This window comes from Pteropus medius, unplaced genomic scaffold, assembly GCF_902729225.1.
Source record: "Pteropus medius unplaced genomic scaffold, Ma_sr-lr_union100, whole genome shotgun sequence".
Lineage (NCBI taxonomy): Eukaryota > Metazoa > Chordata > Mammalia > Chiroptera > Pteropodidae > Pteropus > Pteropus medius.
Genome location: NW_024352785.1, coordinates 12702439 through 12717877, shown reverse-complemented (window position 1 = coordinate 12717877; position 15439 = coordinate 12702439). Strand labels below are relative to the sequence as shown.

The 15439-nt window shown below is 35.2% G+C and overlaps 1 protein-coding gene and 1 non-coding gene across 3 annotated transcripts in view; one reads left to right on the top strand and one right to left on the bottom strand.

Annotated features, from left to right (window-relative positions):
* Positions 1-6921: 6921 nt before the first annotated feature.
* Positions 6922-15439, bottom strand: part of DMXL1 (Dmx like 1) — a 126409-nt gene continuing 117891 nt past the window's right edge. For both annotated transcript variants that reach the window (XM_039848516.1, XM_039848517.1), the window contains one exon: positions 6922-9219. In XM_039848516.1, coding sequence (XP_039704450.1) covers positions 8995-9219 — 225 coding nt within the window. In that variant the 3' untranslated portion in view covers positions 6922-8994. The remainder of the gene's footprint in view (positions 9220-15439) is intronic.
* On the top strand, positions 14866-14984 carry LOC120591066 (5S ribosomal RNA). Its single transcript, XR_005649826.1, has one exon. It is a non-coding gene; the product is annotated as a 5S ribosomal RNA (ribosomal RNA).

Below are 15439 nucleotides of genomic sequence, written 5' to 3'. Positions count from 1 at the left end.
TGTAGGTGGCCTCTAAAAGCTGGGAATGGTCCTCAACCAACAACAAAAAATGGAACTCCTAGGCCTACAACCACAAGGAACTGAATTCTGCCAATAACCTGAATGAGCAAGGAAATGGATCCTCACTTTAGAGTCTCCAGAAAGGAACTCAGCTCTAGTGACACGGATTTTATCCTGGTGAGACCCATACTGAAATTCTGACCTATAAAACTGTAAAATAATAGGTTTATGTCATTTTAACCCCCCAAATTGGTGGCAATTTGTTGCGGCAGTAATAGGAAATACAGATACTGAGGGCTGAAACTAAGTAGATGGAAAAAAGATGAATTCAAGGCTTATACAGGCCCCGGAGATTGATGAGTTATGGGAGGTGTTGACCCTAAAAAACAAGAGCGAGTTATTTTACCAGCAAAATGGGCTTATTTGGGAACATCACAGGAAATGAAATTTGGGACAAAAACTATGACAAATCATAGGCAAGTCTGAAGAGCAGAGGAGCGGAACTTGTTTTATGAGAAAAAGAGGAAGTGGGGATGGGCTGTTTCTGAAGAGTTCAGGGTGGTAACAGCTTCTCATTGGCTGAGTGTGGCAGTTTCTCACTGGCTGGGCTGTAACCCGGCAACCAGCTAAAGAAGTTCAGTTGAGGCTTAACAAAGGTAGAGGTGTTTGGCCTGGGAAGGAGGAATTCTAGTGTTCTGTCTTCCTGTTTGGGGTCTGGGGACAGAAGGCAGGGCGGGGGGCAGGGCGGGGGGAGTGCATGAGAATTCCTCCTTTAGGGCTTTCTAACTCCATTTTAAATGAGGTTTCCTTCATTTTAAACTAGGGTGAGGGAAAGAGAATCAATCATCTAGGCTAATTTACCAGGTTTTTGGATCAGGAGGCTCAGTTTTTGGTGGTGCTGCCCAGTGGAGGCAGGGACAAAGGCATGTACTTTCTGAGTACTTTTTGAATCTGCAGTGATGCAACTAAAGATTAAAGAGTTTGTACACTCCCAGCCTCCCACAACCCCCAGATAATTAGAAACAATCCCTGAATGCCCATGGGCAGTGATTTCTGTCACTACCAACTGATAGGTATAGTAATGGATCTGCTCTGTATAAGCTGGATGACTTTGGACAAAGCACAAAGCTTTAATGAGACTTAGCTTCTACTGTGTGAGATGGAAAGAGGAACTCCAGCTGTATGACTCCTGTGAGAGTCAGCCAGGATGTCATGGTGTCTGCAACCTCAACCCCAGTAACTTTCACCATTGCTTCATTTCAATCTCCCTTGTCCCCAGCTGCACCCTGGAGCATCAGTCCCCAGAGTCTCATCTACCTTTCTAAAGATTCTATAATTTTTACCTCCAATATTGCACACTGCAGGTGCGGTCTCTCATTTTTGGTCCCCACACTCTTTCTTTACCTCATGTAGACGTGCATTTCTCCCAGTCAGCTTCCTTTCCTATCTGGCCTAACCCCAAGAACTAACATTTCAGTCACTTAGTGCTAGTGCCTACTATTCCTTTACCTCATTATCCTTTCCTTTTACTCAGCTGGAAAATCTTTCTAGCCGTCCACAAAGAAAGGGGTTCAGTCTTTACCCATTCCTCGAGACATCTTTCCCACCCAACATGCTTCTTGCTCTTGATTGATACAATCTCATTTCCTATTTCATAGACAATAAACAGATCTTCAATATTTTCCTCAACTTCCTGTCCCAGCTACCAAAAATACCATCTGCATCCACATTCATCCTGACTTCCTTTCCTCTCATCACAGTGGACCAGAGCAAACCTATTCACCTTCACCAGACCTCTGGGTACCCCCCCACACCATCTACAGGGGCCATATTCTGTAAAATACCCTTTCTCTTTTACCCTCGATCTTTCAATTTCCATATTTCCCCGCAAAAGTGCTAAAATTAAAAATGACATAAAATTTGAAATTCTCTATGGACTCTACCACCTTCTCTCACCACCACTTACGTTACTAGGGCCATCTAGACCTGCAAGAGCACAGATGCTAAGAGTAGAAACAATGCAGAGTGGCCAATGCTTCAGAGCAGGGGTCCCCAACCCCCGGGACTGTGGACCGGTATCAGTCTGTGGCCTGTTAAGAAGTGGGCCACACAGCAGGAGGTGAGCAGTGGGCGAGCAAGCCAAGCTTCATCTGTATTTGTTGCTGCTCCCCAGCGCTAGCATCACCACCTCAGCTCCACCTCAGGTCATCAGGCATTAGATTCTCATGGAGCACCAGTCCCTGGTGCCAAAAAGGTTGGGGACCACTGCTTTAGAGGGCCAGGAAAGGGGCCTCTACAATGTCAGGCAACTTGCATCACTGTTATCAAAGACAACTAGTATTTCCGTTAACTTTGGTAAAGACATAGGACTCCGTTTTATTTCATAGTGTGATAATATTTAGAAATTACCAACATAATTAACTTTCTTATCTTACTTGGGCCAATAGGTACTTGGATTTCATTTTCAAACTAGCTCTTGCATATTTCCAATTTGGGGTCATAAAATATGTATTAAATCTAGTAAGCTCCTAATAACCAATCCATAATTCAATAGCTAAATATATTTAAAAATAATCACAGCTACGTCTGGATTAATGAACCCTCAGACCAAATAAAACCCAAAAGACACAATCCCCTAAACCCTATAAATCATGTGAAGTACGGATAACTGATAACTATAGTTGCATACCGAAAATATCTCTGTACTTTTCTTCCTAGTTTGCTTCTGTCCAGCTCAAGGTATAGGAACTAACTTTAGACAAAGTTTAGCTTCAAAAAATCTCGACCCTGTTTTCTCTTTTATTCTTCTTTCTTGCTTCAAGCCTCTACTCTGCTTACTCGGTGCCAGTCTCATCTTTTTGAGTGTAAGGAAATAACTAGTTAACTCTTGAACAACATGGGGATTAGGGGTGCCGAATCCTCAATTAAAAAATCCGCATGTAACTACTAGTCATCCCTCCACATATGCAAATTCCCAAAAGCAGACCGAAAATACTACTTGGCACAATACATGCAATAAAAATGTATGCACAAATACTCCAGGAGGAGAATGGAACTGACTCATATTACTTGGCGGAATGGGAAAGATGTCACAAAGGAGGTTTAATCTAACCAGGTGAAAAAGGATGAACTGGAGTTTGCCAGGCAGAGAGAAGAGCACTCCAAGCAGTGTGAAGAGAAGTCTAACATCTTCCAATAGGTTAAAAGCACTGAAGCAAGGATATACAACTTAAACACAGCCCACAGAAATGTGTGGCTTTTGTGCTTTACTTACATTTTCATGGAGTGTATCAGTGAATATGTCTGATACAAAACATGGTTATAACTTCACCATCCTCCAGTCCTATTTGTTTTAGGAGCATTATTATAATGTGTAACCTGTCGTTAAAGTATATGAGCAAGATAAAGCATACAGATAGATATTTATTCAATGTCATACAGACTAGAAACTCAGGGACAGAATAAAAATCAAGAATTTGGGGTTAATGACCTTTTCTTATTACCTCCATAGATGGCAACCCCCACTCATAGCTATTTATACATCACTAGTGATTATACCTTTATCAGAGTATTTTTCATTTATTCAGAATCACTTAACTCCTATAACAGTCACTAAAATATACTTCTTCCTAAGAAAGTTTACTAGAACTATTGCTTGTATCAAAGGGTGACTTTATCCATAATCTTAGCCAATTCCATCAGCCACCCTTTCCATGAAACCAAGTTCTCTGCCTGTTTCCAGATGTTCACCCCTTAAACCATTCTCTATAGAAATTATAGTGCTGCCCCTACCTAGAACTCTTATTTTTCTGTGATTACACCACTGGAGTCTATGTTTATGTGGGTTCTTCCTCACCTGAACTATTTTTTTTCCCCGACCATCTTGAATCTAACTTGAGGCTATTCCAAATACTACAAAGGCTGGTTTTGTTTTGTCTTGTCTATGGCTGCACAATTCTACACCAAAAAGCTTTTTCTAGAAATGTGGCCTAAATTCCTGACTCTATTAACAGAGGTCTCTTGTGTACTTACATCCATGAAATGCTAGTCCAAGTTAGTAATGTTTTACTTGATTTTAAACAAGAAAGGCTCCTACCTTATTCCTGGAACACTCCAAGCACAACACCCTCACCTAGCAGGTTCTGACAGATGCCCATGTTGTTCTCCTTCAATAGCCTCACTTCCTCCTAATTACCAATCTTTGGAGTAAAGAGCTCGGTGTGCTACTTACATCCATGTGTGAGTTCTCTTTGTGTGTGTGCCCACAGGTCTCTCTCTCCCACCCTCTATATAACAATGGCCCCATGGATTTAAGAAAATGTTTATTCAGTAAAGACACAACCAAAGATGTGGTTAAGTCATTTTAAGATATCAAAAAGATTTAAGGGTGTGCTATGTAGACATTTTTTGTGAAATATTAGAATTTTAAAAAATCTATATACCACAGCAACCTCAGAGGTGGCCCAAGACAGAAAGGAACTGTCTCAGAAAACAAAATATGAGTGTGGTTTTTGTCCAATTTAGTATATAAGAAACCCACACATTTTTAAAAGTAATTTTTCTAGATTGACCCATAAGTACAAAATGTAGAGGCCTTGGACCCTCAAATTTATCTGGTCAGGAAATAGACTAAGAACACTACTTAGTGAAAAACATGAATCACTTTTTTGGAAAAGGAAAGCTGACTCAGAGGTAGAAAAAACAGCCCAGTGGGTAGAGTGAACAACTGTGGAGAGAATTACTTCCAGGGAAAAGAATTACTCGAGGAACTGGTGACATATGCCCAGCGAAATTTCAGAATTTCTATTGACCAGGGACTACCATGTGACTCTTATTTTCCCCCTTTAGAATAGGAGACAGCTACCCTGTTTCCATCTCACCACTGTTTGTTTGGTGTGTGGGAAACACCTAACTTGTCTCCTTAGTTTATAGGTCTTTATACTTAAGGAACCTTATTCAAGGTGCCATATACACATCTGGACCTGATTTAGAGGATGGGATCTTGGGGCTCAAGCCCAAACCTGACAGAGTAATAGGATGAAAATATTGGAGTTTTGGGAGGGAGGGAGTGTTCTGCACTGGGGAAGGAGTATAGGTTTAAAAATTTAATACATATCCCAGGCCAATACACTGTACATAGGTAATACCTACACATTTAGACAATCAGTTGTACATGAGTAAAGCATTTCCACTGTGGAAAGAAATGGGTTATCACACCAACTGTTTCTACCACCCATCTGTATTTGCAGTGGAAGAACAAATTTTTCTCACTCCAGAGTCTTGTCAAACAATATGATACTCTAACCCTGCATTATTAGCTCCCTGAATTATAGGCTATATATATGCAGAAAACCACCAAGCAAGCAGAAAGGGAAAAGTCATGAAAAACTCAAAAACAGATTTAGCTTTAAAAATGACTGAAGCAAAAGCTATACACATTTCTAAAAGACCTATAGGTACATTTAAGTAATCTATGTTCAACTTTTTCCAGGTACTCCACAGGGTAACATTTTAACCTTTCTTACTTAAGTAATATCAAACATCAAAAATATCTCAGCAATTCAAAGAGGAGTATCTCTGACAACTTTACTCCAGAGCAGCTCCCAAAGTTATTAAGTCCTATTTGACATAAAAATACAGCTTTGTTTCACCAACACAGACACACGCAAATATCTTTGGAATCATATTACCGACTGGGGTTTAAAGGAGTTTGGAAAAGGATTACCTCCTTCTCTTCTCCCATATTAAAATTTTGTTTTATGTGTATTCTTCCATACATATTTCTATGTTTCTACATCCAAATAGGACTAAACCCTAAACAATACAGGATATTACACCTTTTACTTTGCAATTTTTCTCACCAACCTCTTTTTAAGTCAATAGATACAAATCTGATACTCTTTTAGTGTTGAGAGAATATTCCATTGTATGGATGTACCACAATTTATTCAACCATTTACGTACTAATTAATTTAAATGTCCAGGTTTTTAAATTTTTTGCTTCACTAGATATTTCAATAAACATCGATGTACATGTATTTTTTGTGCATAGGTGCTTTTATCTTAGTATACTTTCTCAAAAATAAGACTGCTTAGTGAAAGTGTGTATATTCTTAGTCTGCATAGGTAGCAGCAGAAGTACTGTAGCAGTAGCAATGTTTCAGTGTGTTCATTTCCTTGGCTCTTCACCAAAATCAATGTCACTGTTTTCACTTTATACCAATATGATAAATGAAAAGTGGTATCATTTGTTGCTTTTTTTAAAAAAAATTCCTTTAACCATTAGTGAGGATGAACATACTTTATGCTCGCTAACTTTATCAATGTCCTGTTCTGTGAACTGTTTGCTGACTTCTCCAATAATCTGTTTATCATTTTAAAGTTCTCTTTGTATACAGGGACATTAATACTTTTCCTATTACTATACAAATATTTCTTCTAGTCTACTTGTTCTTTTAACTTTGACTGTGGTCCCCTGCCATATGACATTTAAATTTTTTGTTTAGTAAAATACGTCTATCTAGGTTTCCAACCTTAAAAAGATTTCTCACCCTCTAAGGTTGTATAAAGATTTTCTTTAAGTGGGTATTTTTGTATTGTGTTCTGATTGAGGCAACTGTGAGAAATTTCTGCAATGTTTTTCTTTTTAAAAGCAATTAAAAAAACAAAAATGAATTTGAGCAAGACAAAGAGAGAGCAAGAAAGGAGGATGGAGTTGACTGTTCCATGATTCTATGTAAGAAAATTCCTACATTTCAGAAAATGAGACTTGCAATGTTGTGAATTTTTCCATCATTACAAAACCACATTCTTAGAAAATGCACAATTTAAAAAATATATTTTGATGTATTCACTCCATTAATGTGGATGAAATTTTACCTATATGTACATATCATTTTGTATTTAAACATACATTTCAACTATTTTTATTTTCACTTTATTTGAATAATGCTTACCTATTATGTCAAGATTAGGAAGAACAGGGTATCTGGAAAAATTATCCAATCCTTCCTACATTACTCAAATACACATAGAATTTCTCCATTTTAAAATGTGACATATACTTTAAGTCAACAAAAATGGCATAAATATTACTTAAAACAATAGCATACTAAAACTCATTGTATGATTGTTTATTTAAAATATTATGACTCTGAATGTAAATACATATGGGCTTACATAATTTATTGTTCATATAAACCCTCAATTAAAATGCTTAATTGTTTATCCACAATGCCTTTTTTCTAATAAGCATAATAATAAATTTTCTATCTCAATGAAGTGTTCAAAGCCTTTTGAATCTTGATTTGTAAAGAAATTACTGAAAAATAACTTAAGTTTAACTACATCAAACAATGGTGTTTGCAATGCTGTCACAGATTTCTCCATGGCAAAATAGTCACATATTGTTATTGCACAATTTATACGTACAGGTTATTATGTGCACATCAACTCTCTACATAATGAGTGTTTTCACTGCAACTTGCTCAACACATTTAAAATTATGAATACAATTTACAAAATCTTTAACAATATACTTTTAAGATAAAAGTATCCTGAGGATATTACAAAATTCATTTTACCAGCCCTTCATTTCTTTGCTTTATTTAACCCTTTAATTTCCAAGATAACAGATGTCCATATTTTGTTACATAAAAATGTTCTTATAGTTCCTATTAACAAAATATATTGAAGCTAAATAGCATATAATTGCCCCTTAAACACTTAGTTCCATCTGCCTCTCTCCTTGGTTAAAATCAAGTATTTATCAAGTTTTCTAATTCTGAATCAGAAAAGGTACAGCACAAAACAGAGAGAATAAGGGTTAGCACATTTAAGTTAAAAGCATTGTGCATTTTTAATATTTTGGTCATATTTTATAATAAAATAATATATTTTGGCAAAAAATAATAAAATATAAGGTTTAGTTTATTTCCTATTAATGGTAGATCTGGCAAGTATTTTACATTTGTAAATATCTATTTGACTGTTTTCACATTCATTTCTAAATACACTGCTATAAGGTTTTCAAAACTTTGAGACTAAAGGCACCTAAAAAAAAAAAGAAATAAAAGTAAAAAGTTTGTTTGATGCTCAAAAAATCCTTTCACAAATTTATAAACTTTTTTAATTGTCTCATATATGCCAACACAGAATCGTTATTGCCTGCTAAGATTTGATTCAGTGTAATCTTTAAAATAATAATCTTGGAAGTCTTCCTGAAATTTATTTGAAAATTAAGATGAGCATTCAAAAATTAAAAAAAAAAAAAAAGGAAAAAAAACAGCTGCAAAAAAAGTTATTCTGGTGGCAGTAGTTGTTATGGCACAAAAACACATGACTTGTAGTTTTCTCATATACACATAAAGTAAGTTAAAATAAGATGTGTAAGATATATTACATATTTACACACAACCACACATGTATACATGTTCAAGCTCCAGAAGAGAAACTGATGAAAAGTTACATAATGAACCATTTGGCTCATTTATCACTGAAGTCCCAGTGACAGCTTTAAAACAGATGTTCATTATTTTTTTGATTCTTACCCAAATATCAATCTATCATTAAGAGAAGAGTTTGAGACATATAAATTTGAAAAAGTGAGAGTGTGGTGAATTAAGTGATGACTCATGTCCAACTGCCTTTACATAAAGGGTATGTTTTACTGTGAAAGAAATTCATGTAGAGATATCTGCAGAAGAGTTTATCAACCATAAGAAAACAAAACTCCTTTAACACTATGATATACTATTAACATACTATATGTATTATTATTACAGCATTACTTACACATTCTACTTCGGGCAATGTAGTCTAATTCTGAACGATCTTGTTAAATTTTTAAGGCATCAGTGCATCAAGGGCAAAGCTCCATAAAATAAATATGAAAACAAGAAAGCATTAGCTTATTTGTGGCACAGAAAGTAATCACTGTACATTATATGTGTTGGCCATGTCTACGGAATAGGTAATAAATTATACATCTTATTGTTAAAGCATAAATTTCACATCATTTTTCAACACTTCATTTAATGGGCTAAACTGATCTGGCAGTATTCTCATTTTCATTGTTCCATCAGCTCCACATGAAAAAATGTGATTTGCAGGCCCTGTCTCAATTTGCATCACTCCGGTTCCAATATTTCTGAAAATGGATTGCCGAGCATGTTCATTAATAAAAGTGTGAAGAAGACTGAAAGTAGAGAGACTCCAAATCTAAAAGATATTAAGAACAAAATAAAAATTGGGGTTGACGATTACATAAAATATCCAAATGTAAAATTTAGGCCTGTCTTCCTGTGCAAATAAGGAATTTCTAAAACAAGAATGGAGAAAACCTGTGTAGGACTAAGGTCATGACATCTTAATTCTGTACAGAGTGTTGCAGTTTTCTAAATCACTTTGATATTATTACATTCTTCAAAATTCATTATTAGAGGAAGGCATTTTAAACCTTGCATTGGAGATTTGAAAACTTAGGTACAAATAAGTTAAGTGTACAAAGCTACAGAAACTTGCACGATCATGGAGACCACAATAAAGATTTCTTCTCATAGCAAAATTTTTGCTGTATAGTTCTACAGTGAGGTAATCCTTTCCCTACAATAAAGAATACCTACCGGGGGATCAGAACCGTTGGAAAGAGGGAAGTACCACACATCCAGAGGCTCTCAGACCAGACAAAACTATGTTCCAATTGCAAGATAAAGTTAATTATTATAATTTCAGTATACTTAATTTACTAAGTAGAAATTTTTTATTTTTAGACCTTACCAAAATAAATGTGTTTGTTCCAAAAGTAATTAATAAGCATCTTCACATATATGAAGAATCTAAATGCTTTCGGGACAACATTTTAAGTTTAGGGAAACCAATTTATTTCCTGATTTTTTTAGATCATATTAAAAAAAAAATCTTTCTTCTCCCTAAGAAATAAGTTCTGACTATTGTAGAAATTGTTAAACTGTGGTTTCTGAATACTACATTGTATAATTTCAAATCTTTTTTCACTTAATTAAATATTAAACCTCAGAATCAGAGTACAAACTAAAGAACTAATCTAAAACATAATGTGAACACCTAAACTGAGAGCAGTTAAAATAAAAAACTAGCTTCAAAATAAAGAAGAATAATTCTGTATGGAAGTTGGTGTATACATTTGATTTTAAGAAATGTCTTTTCAAAATTCTATAATTCTAGTTAACTTTTTTTCCTGGCTGAGAATTATGAAAACAATATGCTGGTTCTAACAAAGTAGTCTAATTTATTCACACTGAATAGTCTCTCTAGTGCTTAAATTAGTGGGTTCTAAGAAATTAGACTACTCCAGTAGGTTACTGAACATTAGAATAATTTAGAGATTAGTCTAAACTTACTTATTCCTGCAGATATTTCCAAATGTGGCCCGAGGACCCTTCATCAAAACCACTCGGGCATGTGTTACAAAAATGCACAGTCCTGAACCCTGGACTTACTATTTTTTGGGGTGGGACCTAGCAACAGTATTTTTGGAGCGGGGTACATTTTTAATAAGCTGCTTAACATTTCTGACAAGCTACTTAACATTTTAAACAACCTATAAGTTTTAAACACAGTGGAGTTTGAGAAATACTGTTATAGGCAGGGCTTATCCAGGTGCTTTCAGAATTCTTAATTCAAGCACTGAGAGGTTGCATGATGATGCTATAAATGAAAAAATGGTCATAAAGAAATATGGCAGTATATTTCATGGCACTGGAAACTGAATCAGTAATTCTCAACATGCAGTCAAGACTAATTCTAATGTCTGAAATATATTTATATCCATGGAAAATCCAGTTCTTTTGCATGCATTAAATTAAGCATATTTGAAAACAATTGAAAAATAGATAATTTTCAAGTTTAATAATATTTCATTCATTATAAGATTTATTAACTAGCAATTAACATCATGGACTACAAAGGAGTTAAAATTTCTATTATTTAAGTAGACTGATATCATCAGTATGACTACAGACCTAAGTTTTCTGAAGATTTATTTTCATTCTATAGATACTGTGGCATAACTATATTTACCTTTATGTTGCCTTCGGCAGATCCTGTAACAAAGTACTCTTCAGTTGGATCAATAGCAATGGCTTTAACAGGAGAATCATGGCTCTGGAAAAGCTGTCTCTGTTGTCGTTGCTGAAGGTCAAATATACAGGTAAACCCTTTTCTGCCACATGATATTAGTAACTGATGTTTTGGAGCATATGCTAAAACAGTGGCTCCACTATCATGGCAAATAAAAGCTGAAAGTTAAAAAAAAAAAAGTAAAAAGAGTGTAAGAAATAGTATAAGAAACAGACTTAATAGTATAAGAAACAGACTTCTGGCTTTTGACCAAGGTTGAATGTTAGAAGAGATTTACCTTTCTGCCTGAAACAATTAAAAAAATTAAATGATATGTAGGAAACAATGGTTTGCGACATTGGGCATCACGCAATGAAGAAAAATGATTTCTAAGAGATGGGAAACAAACTGAGTGAGTCATACAACTACCCAACTTATTGCCTGTAGAGTGTTTTCTGGTCATGGCACAAGGGAAGGGAAACCAACTGAACTCAGTTCCTGTTCTCAACAGCCATAGGAGAAAATCTCATAATTTACCAGGCACAGGATAAAGTACTTAGAAGGGTTTTTATCTCAATAGTAGGGCAAAATTAGCCCCATACCAAATGCTGCTTTGGTCCTATTTAACAGAGTCCTCTAATCTGTTTACAAGTAAATTATTCCCAGAACAAAGCTCAAAAATATGTATGGAATACAAAAATAATTAGCACCTAATAAAGTAAAATTTATAATGTCTGGCATCTAATAAAAAATTACCAGGCGTGCAAAGAAGCCAGAAAATACAACCCTTAAGGAGAAGAAAATCCAATTGAAACTAACCCAGAAATGATAGAAGACAGAATTAGTAGATAAGGAAATTAAAAGTCGTCATAACTGTATTCCATATGTTCAAGAAGCTGGACAAAAGACTGACACATTAAACAGGGACATGAAAGATATAATCAAAGACTCTAGTCAAAAGTCTAGAGATAAAAACCTACAATGTTTGAATGAAAAACTGGATCAGATCAAGAGATTAAAACAGTAATGAACTTGAAGACATGGTAATATAAATATCAAAAATATAAAATTATAATATTTTTATTTAAAAAATCTAGCCTAACAAAGGGACAAAAAAAAAAAATCTGTTTATAGCTCAAAGACAATATGGCATAATGATGAAAAGTGAAGATTCAGGAGTTAGAATACCAGGTTTTTGCCTGGGTTTAAATGTATACCTTAGGTGAATTACTTAACCTAAGTCTCAGTTTCATCGTTTGTAAAAGAGATAACACCACCTGCTTAATAGGTTTGTGTGAAGATTAGTTAATACAGTCATAGTATACATAGTACCTGGCATATAGTAAGTATTCAATAACACTTAATTATGATTACTGTAGGAATCTAAATAAATCTAATTATGGAGAGGAATTTTAAAAATTTTACCAGTACTTTGAGATAAAACTCATATAGAGTAAAATGCAGAAATTTTAAGTATACATCCTTGATGAGCTTTGAAAGATGGACACTTATATCAACACAAAATGGTTTCATCATCCCAGAGTTCCCTCATGCCTCTTTGTAGTCAATCCTCCTCTCTCACAAAGATAATCACTACTCCGATTTCTATCTGATTAGTTCTGCCTGGACTTCAAAAAAATGAAATTTTATAGTATATACTCTTTTTTGCCTAGCTTCTTTTCCTGCAACATGTTTAAGAAGTTAATCTATGTTGTCTCATCTATCAGTAGGTCATGATTTTATTGCTGAACAGTATTCTATTCCATAAATGTATCGCAGTTTCCTGCCGGACATTTGTGTTGTTTCCAGTTTTGGCTATTATAAAGCTGTTTAAGAACATTCCTATACAAGTCTTTTTGTGCATGTGTATTTTCATTTCTCTTGGGTATATATGTAAGAATATATACTGCTGGGTCATACCAGGTGCATATTTAGCTATCAGAAACTGCCAAGCAGTTTTCTAAAGCAGTTTTATCATTTTATACTTCTATCAGCAAATCGTGAGTGTTCCAATTTTTTCACATCCTCATAAATACTTAGTTTTGGTATCCTACAATCTTTAATTTTGGCCAGTTCAGTGTACAGAGTAGTATCTTATGGTGAATTTAGTTTGCATGTCCCTGATGGCTACTGATGTTGAACATTTTATGCTTATTTGCCATTCAGATATTAAGAAGGGGATAATTTTTTTTAAATCTTGAATATACTATTTTTTTCATAGGTTATGCTTTTGGTGTTGTATATAAAAAACCATCACCAAACCCAAGGTCACCTAGATTTTCTCCTACACTTTATTCTAGAAGATTTGTAGTTCTGTATTTACATGTAGGTCTACTATCCATTTTCGGTTATTTTTTGTGAAAGGGGTGAGGTTTGTACTTAGGTTCATTTTTCTTCATATCAGCATCCAATTATTATTTTCAACAATTGTTTACATTGAATTTTCTTTGTATCTTTATTTTTAGTCCAATATATATGTGTGGGTCTATTACTGGGCTCTCTACAGGCATAAATTGCTGTATTCTGCTTCACTTTATTGAACTTCATGGATACTGTGTTCTTTTTACAAAGGAAGGTGTGTGGCAACCTTGTATCGAGCATGTCTATTGCTGTCATTTTTCCAACAGCACTTGCTCACTTCATGTCTCTATGTCACATTTTGGTAATTCTTGAAATTTTAAAACTTTTTCATTATTACATCTGTTATGTATTCTATGATCAGTGATATTTGATGTTACTGTTGTAATTATTATGGGGTGCTATGAACTGTGCTCAAATAAGACAGTTAACTTAATAGATAAATGTGTATGTTCCTACTGTTCTACTGGCCTGCCGTTTCCCTGTTCTTCTCCTCTCCTTGGGCCTCCTTATTCCCTGAGATACAACAATATTGAAATTAGGACAGTTAATAACCTTACAATGGCCTCTAACTGTTCAAGTGAAAGGAAGAGGTGTACATCTCTCACTTTAAATCAAAAGCTAGAAACGATTAAGCTTAGTGAGGAAGGCATGTCAAAAGCTGAAATAGATTGAAAGATAGGCCTCTTGCACCAAACAGCCACGTTATGAATGCAAAGGGAAAGTTCTTGAAAGAAAAGTTTTACTCTAGGGAACACATGAATGATAAGAAAGTGAAACAGCCTTTTTGCTAATACGGAAAAAGTTTCAGTGGGTAGAAGCTCAAACCAGCCACAACATTCCCTTAAACTGAAGACTAACCCACAGGCAAGGCCTTAACTCTCTTCAATTCTATAAAGGCTGATAGAGGTGAGGAAGCTGCAGAAGAAAAGCTGGAAGCTGGCAGAGGTTGGTTCATGAGGTTTAAGGAAAGAAGCTGTCCATAACAAAAAAGTGCAAGGTAAAGCAAGAAGTGCTGATGAAGCTAGTTATCCAGAACTAGCTAAAATAAGGAAATGACAGCTTTTCAATGTAGACAAAACAGCCTTATATTGGAGGAAAATGCCATCTAGGACTTCCATAGCTAGAGAGAAGTCAATGCCTAGCTTCAAAGCTTTAAAGGACAATCTGACTCTCTTGTTAGGGGCCGATACAGCTGGTGACTTTAAGTTGAAGCCTACGCTCACTTATAAGCACTCCAAAAATCCTAGGGCCCTTAAGAATTATGCTAAATTGACTCTGCCTATGCTCTACATTAAAGAATGACAAAGCCTGAATGATAGCATACAACACGGTTTACTAAATATTTTAAGCCCACTGTTGAGAGCTACTGCACAGAAAAGAAGATTCCTTTTAAAATATTACTGCTTTGTCTATGGCCATGCCACCCTGAACACGCTCGATCTCGTTTGATCTCGGAAGCTAAACAGGGTTGGGCCTGGTTAGTACTTGGATGGGAGACCACCTAGGAAGACCAGGTGCTGTAGGCGCTAAAAAAATAATAATAATAAAATAACAAACAAATAAAAATAAAATAAAATATTACTACTGCTCATTGACAATATATGTGGTCATCCAAGAGCTCTGATGGAGATGTACAACAAGATTAACATTTTCATGCCTGCTAACACAACATCCATTCTGCAGACATGAATCAAGGAGTAGTTTTGACTTTCAAGTCTTATTTTTTAAGAAATACATTTCTTAAGGCTACAGATGCCATAGATAGTGGTTCTTCTGATAAATTTGGGCCTAGTAAGTTGAAAACTTCTGAAAAGGGTTCACCATTTTAGACATCATTAAGAACATTTGTGATTCGTGGGAAAAAGTCAAAATACCAACATTAACAAGAGTTTAGAAAATGTTGATTCCCGACCTCCTGGATGACTTTGAGGGGATTCAAGACTTCAGTGGAGGAAGTGACTACAGATGTGGTAGAAATAGC